Genomic DNA, 9,731 nt, shown 5'->3' with positions numbered 1-9,731 from the left:
TGTAGAAAAAAATTGTATTTTTTTTTCCTCGTTGAGTTTATTGGTACATTTTAGGTATACAGTACAGTTACATTCATTATTTGGATTTTGTACCTTTACATGGCAGGTCTTGGTTCTCATTTTTTATGTGATACTCTTATTAAGGTGTGTAATACTGAATTAGTCCACTAATTAGTTTATCATAGTTCCGGGAGTGGATAAATAGAAAGGCCCACCCTGGATGTGGGTGGTATCACCCAGAAGGTTTGTAGCCTAGATGGGATAAAGAAGAAAGGGAGGCTTGCTGCTGCTGCTGCTGCTGCTACTACTACTACTACTGCTACGTGTCACTTGCTGCTTTTTTTCTGCCTGCCCTGCCATGCACTGTTTGTCTGTGGTATCTCTTTGCCCTGTCATCCTGCCTTGAGTATCAGGTTCCAGCAATGAAGAAGTAACTAAGAGAAAGCCAGAGAGAGGAAGGGAATAGGAAGAATATACCCTTCCGTATCAGCCACTGTGGTAGCGGGAAGAAGCCCCCACCTATTGCTGCCCCCACCAGATCCAGGTTTAGCCCCAAACTTAGCCCCTTTGTCAGTTTAAAGCAGCTCCAGAAGAAGAGACCTTCAGCCAATAACCGTAAAATAACCATAAAACAAAAGCCTGGAATGTCAGATTTCCCTCGCCCTTAAGAGGGCCGTTACTTCCCTTTCCGTAATGCCCTGCTTCTCACCTAAAAAGATGGCTTCTTCCACCTTCCAAAGGCCAGCCTTCTTGCCATGATGCCTCTTCCGCCAAAAAGTAACCAAATACTTGCTACCTCTGAGTAACCAGTGATGTCACAGGCTCCTCCAATCCCTGAATACTACTTTAACTCCACCCCAGCTTCTGTAAACCCCACCCCAGTCGTATAAAAGAAGCTCTGTGTTCTGCCATACTGCTCTCTCTCCTTGGATTGAGGAGACAGCCCTCCTGATTGTCCCTACAATAAAGGCTTGTAGTGGTTCTGGAAAGAAAAAACCAAAAAATGAATATACCCTTCCAGGTTATGCCCCCAGTGAGCCACCTCTTCCAGCCATGCCCTATCTTAACTGTACATTCAGCCATGAACATATCAATAGATTAATCCACCCGTGAATATAGTGTCCCATGATCCAGGCACCTTACAAAAGTCCCCATCTTTGAACACATGAGTCTATTGGGAAACATTATTGATCTAAATTCTAACATTCTCCCACTTATCAATCTGTGTGCTTATATCTGTTCCTCTTAGTCAGTCTTCTCTAATTTTAGGGTGAGTTTAAGATCAATTAGCCAAAAAATAAAAGTTAATTTCTCTTAGGGATAAAATGTGTCACTGGAGTAGTATATGTTTTAACCTAGTCTTCCTCCCTATATTAACTACTCATATAGCTTTTAAATAAACATCACAGAGAAGAAAAAAAGATTTTTATTTAAGTTTTAGAAATACTGTACTGGGTTTTTTTTTTTTAATAAAAATTTACAAAAGAAACCACTCCCCCCCAAATAAATACTGGGTATTTTGTATGTTTTTATTTAACAGGTTTTTTTAGTTCTAGAACTTTTGGAGACTATTAATATATAAATGGCCGTTATGAACCTTCAAGACAGGAATATTTCTCTAATATATTTAACTAGAAATCTTAGGGAACAGTTTTCCTTTGGGACACCAATTCTAGTTCACAGGGACTAAACACTGTTTTTACGTATCTTCCCAGCTTTATTAGAATTTTTAAACTAATCTGAGATTTGAAAAGAACAGTCTTGATTTTTACTGTATAAAATTTTAAAAACCAGTTGTTCTTTCGTTGTGGTGGGGGTAGGGATGGGGAGTTGTGGGCTGAGCCTTCCCATCTGGAGAGGCCAACAGGTCAACAGATAGCTGCTCCCCCGTCACTGGATATTTATTATGCTTCTTAAGAAATGTGCATTTACTCTAGGTACATAGAAAGAACACATAAATAGCATCCTTTCCTCTTTTAGTTTATTAGAAGAGGCATTAAGTAAATAATACAAATACATAATACTCTCACATATTTACAAATTGGGGAAAGTGTAATTTTTAAAAAGCAAGGAATACCTGGGCAAAGTGGCACACACCTGTTATCCCAGCACTCAGGAGGCTGAGGCAGGAGGATCACTGTGAGTTCAAGACCAACCTGGGCTGCATAGTGAGTTCCAAGTCAGTCTCAACTACATAGTGAGGCTCTGTCTCAAAAAACCAAAACAGAAAAAAGGAATAGAAGGAGAGATCTTAATGGCTACCTGACTTACTTTGGGAAACCACAAGAAAGCTTCCTTGAGAAAAGACTTTTAAGTTAAGATTTTGAGTCACCAAACCAAGAACAGAGAAGATAATTCCTGTTAGAACTATATGTACAGGCCCTTCTGGTGGAAAAATATCCATTGAAGGAATGAAATGGAGGCTGTTACTGTAGCATGTGCATGGATTAGAGGCGGGCTGGACTGGATCATGTAGGCTTTGTTGGATACAGGTAATCTGGATTTTGTTCTGAGTGAGGTAGTAAGCCATTAAAGACTGGACAGTAACCTAGGTGTTACATGGTTTATTTTATTTTGTTTTTAATTCATTCTAATAAAATACATATTGTACTGATGAGCACTAATGGTAGTAGAAACATTAGGGGTCTGTGACCATAGTTCAGGCAAAAGATGTTGATGTTTGGGGCTAGAATGGCAAATGGAGAGAAATGAATGAATTCCATATACTGTAGTTAGAACTTTTGCTCTGCCCCTTCCCTATACCTCAAATGCTCTTTCCCCTGACCTCTCTTCCTCCTTAACATTCAGAACTCACTTCTGTGTCTCTTCAGAAAAGCATTACCTGATAACCTAGTCTAAAATACCTATAGACATGGCCTTCCATACTATCCTATATTTTAATTCTTTCTAGCCCAATTTCTGATGGTTTTGTTTATGTTTATATGTCTCTCATCACTGAAATGTGTGTGGCATGGCATTGCAAATACTCAAAAATTATTTTCCTTTGTTTTTGTTTCTGTGGTACTGGGTATTAAACACAGCAAGCACTGAGCTACGTCCCCAGCCCCCACCCCAACCCTGTTTTGAGACAGGATCTAGAGAAGTGTGGCCCAGGCTAGCCTTGAACTTGGGATACTCCAGCCTCAGTTTGAGGAGTAGCTCACATTACAAGTATACCAAGCCCAAAAATGTTGCATAGCATCTAACAAATAATACGAATATGTGTTGAAATATGATTATCCTTTTCCTTTTCTCCATGGGCACTACCATTTTCTTAGTTTCTGCCAAAAAGCAAATGCTACAGCCTTCTATCTGCTGTCTGTGCTTTGAAGCTCTTCTAATCCCTCATCTATATTATTAATGTTACTTTTGTAAAACCCCAACTCATTGTTCCTAAATATTTACCTGACTAATAGTGCTTTCCTAACTCTGCAGTGTTTTTCCCTGTACTTATGAGTGAAATTCCAAATTCCTAAGTTTGTCATTCAGTCTAATTCCAAACTTTCTTTTCACCTTCACTTTTTTTCCCTTATGCCCTGCTCTACTCATAGTAATCTATTATCTAGTCGCCAAATATGCCAAGATGTCATGCCCTACCATGCTTTTTGTAAGGCTGTTTATTCCTGTCAGTCCTCACCTCACCTCACCTTAGAAAAAAACAAATTCCCACCTTGATGAAGCGCCCCATGCTCACCCCCACAATTACTTTCTTTGAAATTCTCATATAGACTTATATACCACCAAAAATACTACTGTACCATTAATAGTTTACTGTAGATGATGTCTTCTCTACTAAATTGTTTTCCAAAGACAAGAAACTCTTAACTTTGTTTCTCTTTGAATTCATAGTAACTTACATAGAACTGGCACATACTGCTCAACTGAATGGTTTGTATAGGTTAACAAATATACATAGACCAGGTATGGTGTGCACACCTGTAATTCAACCTCTAGGAGGCTGAGGCTCAAAAATTTGAGCCCAGCATAGCAGTTTAGCAACTTGCCAAGATTATGTCTCAAAAATAAAAGGGGCTGAAGATATATAGTTCCACATAAAGGCCCTGGCTACAACCCCCAATGTCTCCCCAGCAAAAATGTATTTTGTTGTTTGTGACCTTGAACTCACTATGTAGCCCAGGCTGGCCTTGCACTTGCAGTAATCCTCGTGCCTCGGCCTCCCAAATGCTGACATTACAGGTGTGTGCCACCACACCTGACTAGTTTCTCTTTCATAAAAATAAAACAACAAAACCAAAAATCTTTCAATTTTTTGTAGTGTTGAGGATCAAACCCAGTAATTCATGTATGCTAAGCATCCTTTCTACCTCTGAGCCACATCTTCAGCCCTTTATACTACATTTTGTATCCATTCATCCATAGTAGACACTTGAGTTGTTTCCACTTTTGGGTTATTGTGCATAATGCTACTATAAATATAGGTGTGCAGACATGTATTTAAATTCTTGCTCTCGCTTTGGATGTATATTACAAATCAACTGTTTTTAATTGATTATTAATGTATAATGGCTTTCCTGATTAACATACAAAGCTACTCTCTGCTGATTTATTTATTTAAAAGTTTAAACATCAGCCATATGCCATTGCCTTCTCCGTAGGGTACCAGCCGTCCTTCACACTATCACGTTTTATGGGACGATAACTGCTTTACTGCAGATGAACTTCAACTGCTAACTTACCAGCTCTGCCACACTTACGTGCGGTGTACACGATCTGTTTCTATACCTGCACCAGCATATTATGCTCATCTGGTGGCATTCAGAGCCAGATACCATCTCGTGGACAAAGAGCATGACAGGTAATGTAGAACCATGAAAAATACATTCAAAACCAAATCCAGAGGCCAGGGATTTAGCTCAATGGTTCTGCCTCCTGCCTCGCAAGCACAAGGACCCGAGTTAGGTCCCCAGTACCAAACAAAAAAGAACAAATTCAAATGTGTTCTGATTTATGTAAGAAATTCTCTGAGTACTTCCATGCAAGTATGTGCTCCTCTATTTTCAATAAAGTAGTGCTATTTAGAATTAAAGTTTCACAGGTTATCAAAGTCAGTGAGCCATGTGAAAAGTGGTGGTAGAACTGACTGCCCGAAGTAAGATATTTTATTAATATATGCTGGCTAGACCTGGTAGTAATAGAATGATACAGTAATTTAGTTGATTTACAAAATTAATCCAAGGGAGTACCAGAGATTTAGCTCATTTAGTGGCACCATGCCTGCCTTACAAGAGCAAGATCGAGTTCAATCCCTGGTACCACAAAAAAAAGTTAATCCAAGGGAAAGATTTTTGGTACTACCAGAAGCAAAATACAGATGAAGATAAAATGATACAATGTCTTAGACTTGCTTCCTATTAACCCCATGGAAATAAATGAAGTAAAATGAAATTGGCTCTGAGTTAATTAGTAAAGCTTAGTCAGTAGACACATAATTCAGTACACCATTCTCTTTTTTTTAATATTTTTGAAATTTTCTATGAGTACTATTCTTCAGAATTATTTTATCTGAATAGGTGGTCATTTTTTATTCATTGCCACTTTTGTTACAGTGCTGAAGGAAGCCATGTTTCAGGACAGAGCAATGGGCGAGATCCACAAGCTCTTGCCAAGGCTGTACAGATTCACCAAGATACCTTACGTACAATGTACTTTGCTTAACAAGTCCAAGTGTGTTCTCTAAGAAGAAGAACTGAAAGATCAATCAACATACAACGTATGTTTCCAGTAGTCAGTTAAATAGACCCGCCTCCAGCCATACAGAAGCCAGCACTGTGTGGGAGCCTGGTCCTTTTATTGACAACAAGGAAGATTGTTTACTTCATCAAGAAACGCAGCACCGTTATGCAATATGAAACCAGCCAGCTGCTTTTTGTGTGGCCTCCTGTAGGAAGTATCACAGTTGTTTTGTTTTCTCTTCTTATAGTCTAACCCTTTTAATGCCTTTACCTCAAGTTGCTTGGCAGCACAACTATCTTTGCAAAAAAAAGTAAAGCAAAAGTAAATGATGATTTAAAAAACACCTACACAAATAATCAGTGATTGTTCACAATTATGTGTGCAAAAAATTAATGTGCATTCATATATTCTTGTAAAAGGAGTCTGTATTTTTAAGTGTATACATGCATACTTCATATGCATATATATCTGAATCTGTATTGATGATAGATATATATGCATCTATGTATATATTTTATGGTTCATTCCATTAGAGAATTTTCTTTCCCTTTTATTTTCTGCTCACTACCACCATTATATCTCTCTTTACCTCCTCTGCCTTCATCATCTACATTTTATTTCTAATGCTACCAGTGACATTCAGATATTCATATGTGTGTCTCATTTGAATGTGAATCGTAGCAAACTACATTTCTATTTTTATTTTGCACACCTTACTTCTGTCTGTCTGCTGTTTCATACACAATTCTGAGTCTTCTTGATACTGCTTTTCGTGTGTTCCTCCTGCTCTGAACTTATATTTGCCATTTGTGCAATGTGTACATAAACAGTAGCAACCTAAAGTATTCTTTTTCTTTAGTCTGTTGAAGCTGCTATCGATATAAAACCTTGTCAGAAGTTCTAACCCTTTCTCTCTGATATATGATATTATTCTAAAGCCTTCTGTTTCTGAGTTATACATAAGGTAAACATTTTAAAAGATTGGAATTCTGTAGGGTTGAGGCCTCTGAAATTGTGTGGAGAGAGACTAAAGTTTATGGAGGGATTGGTTTTTGCTAGTTTACTTGCTGCCTCATACTTTAATGTGATTTTCATATATATATATTTTTATATATATGTATGTATATATAAATATATATGTATGTGTTTTGAAATATAGCTTCCTTTTCTTTTATATTTATTAGAATAGTGCTTTAATAATTACAGAATTGTATTGGCACCATATTTTATAGAAATATAATCATGTTTACTTTAAGAACTTACAACTTGTTTTTTGCTATTTTTTAGTGCAATAAGCAGTTTTAAAGGAAAGTGTGTCTATTTGACACCATTATAATGGATAGTAGGAGAAACAGGCACCTCCATTGTTTTTAAAATGGCAAAGTAATACAGCCTTAATTTCAGAAGGAAAGTTTCATAATTTTCAATTTTAATGCATGTCTTTTAAAAATCATAATGAAAATGAAGTAAAATATTTGCTTTAAGAAATGATGGTAAACAGTTTAAGACCTAAGTTTCTAAATTATTTAAAAGTAGATAATTATTGAAGAATAATACTGATAGGTCCCCAATTTCATTTACTAAAATTAATCCAGAAAATACAGGATTTTATTTTTAAAAGGTTTTTTTGCTGATTTACCACAAATGAACTTGCTTTTTAAAATGAAGGTGATAGGGACAAAGGACATTAGGACTTTGAGCATTTTAAATGAGTTCAATCATTGAAATGCAAGGAAAACTTTTTACAAAACTTTTGTTTTATGATTTCACTTTAAGATATTAAAAAGTACTATAAAGCTGTCAAAACCTGGCTCATCAATAATACTGGGCTCAGGGGAACTTGGTACTTTGTAATTCATGAAAATTGCATTTTGGGGATTATGTTTGGTTTTCCTTTGGTCGGGGGGTATATTTTTACACTGGTTCAAAGTATACATACCACAGGTTGTTTCCAGTGGGCATTGTTGTTAGCCTTTCAGAATTCCATCTGCACCTAAAAACTAATGAATTTACATCTTTAGTTTCTCTCTTACCTGTAATACACTATTATTGCTAATTTACTGTATTTTGAGCCTAAAATCTGAGCCCATGTCCTCCAACAGGCATGACATCTTTTGTCCCTTTGCCAGAAAACTTAAAAAGTACTGTATTTTCTATGTTTATTATTTTGAAGTATCTGAAATGCAATTTCAAAGCACTTTACATAAGATAATATTTGTATAGTATATACATTTTTCCTTCTAGTCATCTCCCGTCACTCACTAAAAAAACTCCTTTGAAACTTGTTTTGCTTTTTTATTTTGTTTTGTTTGTGGGGGGTGTTGTTTTGTTTTACTTTTGGGGGCAGCATCTTATTGCCCAGAATGGTTTCAAACTCCTGGGCTCAAGCAGTCCTCCCACCTCAGCCTCCCCAGTGGCAGGTACTACAGGTGCATACCACCATAGCCAGCTATGTTTGTTTTTTTACATTGAAATATCACTAAACATGGTCAGGAGACCATGGGCAAAAGAAAAAAGCAGTGTGTCATATATGGTAAAATCTTGATTGATACCTGCTTGCTCAGTATAACTAAAACATCTGTTGTCTATTGTAACTGCACATTTTCATGTGGGGAACTTTAGGGATCAACTGTGGATGCTGTTTACCTAGTTACTGCTTTACCTGTTTCCAGTCACTTAGTCTCACACATGTACAGCCCTTGATTTAAATGTATTTGGAAGGACATTTTTAAAAGGAAAAATAATTTTTTCTAAAATATAAAACTTTACCTTGTGATTTTTTTTTATAAAGTGCTCTTACACTATTCAGAATTGCTAGTTTATGATTGATTAACTTGGAAGAATATATATAATATATATAATATTTTTACTTTGCTTACTTTGCAACTTTACAAGTTGGTATACCAAATTTTAATTGTAATTGTAAGAAACCTCATGCTTAGAATTTTAGTACGAAAGGCTAGATGGCAAATACTTCTTGAAATTTGTTCTAATTGTTTTTGTACTTCTGAGCAGAATTCCTGATCTTTTTTATTTAAAAAGAAAAGATTGGTTTTGTTGTTATTTTTGATTTTTATTTAAGCATCGTGAAACTCAGAGACCTTTCTACCCCTACCCTTGCCCTGCCTAACTGTATGATTAATGCTAAATTTGATCTCCTGTTTTCTTTAAAATAACCATCCCAGCAACTGTAAAATTGATTTTCATATGAATAAGAGTTGAGAGTTTGGGCTGGGGCTATAGCTCATTGACAGAGCATCTACCTAGCATGTGTGAGGCACTGAGTTTCATCCCCAGAGCTGTAAAAAAAAAAGAATTGGAAGTTTAATGTATGTTCTTGATGGTAAATATGTCTGTGTGAGGTGCTAATGTATGTCATTATATTACAGTATCGAGTTACTGGCATTGAGGACTATACATTTATAGTACTGTGTAGTAGCTGCTATATTTAAGTAGAGTCTGATAATATACTGCACTAAACAATAATGAGATGAGCAGGATTGAAGGCTAGTGTTAGACCCTTTTTATTGTTTTTCGAAATAAGAGTAAAGTCGTGAAATACTAAGGTGATAAAGGGTAATAGCATTTTAGTTTCAATTTAATATCAGAATACCCTTGTTTTAGAAATGCAAATTTCTTACTTTTACAGTTTAAGAAAGGATTTCTTGGGCCCGGGATTTAGTTCAGTGGTACCACGCCTACCTCACAAACGTAAGGGTCTGAGTTTGATCCCCAGTACCAGAAGAAGAAAAAAAGAAATGGTTCCTCAGCCTCCTCAGTACTGGTTTTTGGCACATTTTCACAGAAATACAAATGCCCTTTCTTTTTAATAATTACTCTTTAACAAGTTTCTTGGAAAAACTAGTCTATGGAAGTGGTCCTGTTTATAATCTGTTAATTTATTTGTCTTCCTAGAAGAAATTCTAGAAAGATTCTGGTAGGAATTTCTTGAGTGTTTTAGAAGCAAGACCCTCACTATGAATTCAACAGGGACAGCCAGCCTTCTAAATACTGGGACTGATTTTCTGGTTCTCTGT

At 36.3% G+C, this 9,731-nt stretch overlaps 1 protein-coding gene across 3 annotated transcripts in view; it reads left to right on the top strand.

The window, feature by feature from the left end:
- Positions 1 to 7,269, top strand: part of LOC104876987 (protein argonaute-3) — a 123,018-nt gene extending 115,749 nt beyond the window's left edge. For all 3 annotated transcript variants that reach the window (XM_033767844.1, XM_010645256.2, XM_033767845.1), the window contains 2 exons: positions 4,617 to 4,816; positions 5,568 to 7,269. In XM_033767844.1, coding sequence (XP_033623735.1) covers positions 4,617 to 4,816; positions 5,568 to 5,676 — 309 coding nt within the window. In that variant the 3' untranslated portion in view covers positions 5,677 to 7,269. The remainder of the gene's footprint in view (positions 1 to 4,616; positions 4,817 to 5,567) is intronic.
- The last annotated feature ends 2,462 nt before the right edge of the window (positions 7,270 to 9,731 follow it).

The sequence above is a fragment of the Fukomys damarensis genome, unplaced genomic scaffold (genome assembly GCF_012274545.1).
Source record: "Fukomys damarensis isolate Sample0158 unplaced genomic scaffold, DMR_v1.0_HiC HiC_scaffold_23, whole genome shotgun sequence".
NCBI lineage: Eukaryota > Metazoa > Chordata > Mammalia > Rodentia > Bathyergidae > Fukomys > Fukomys damarensis.
Note: the sequence above shows the minus strand (reverse complement) of the source record. Positions and strands in the feature narration are given on the sequence as shown.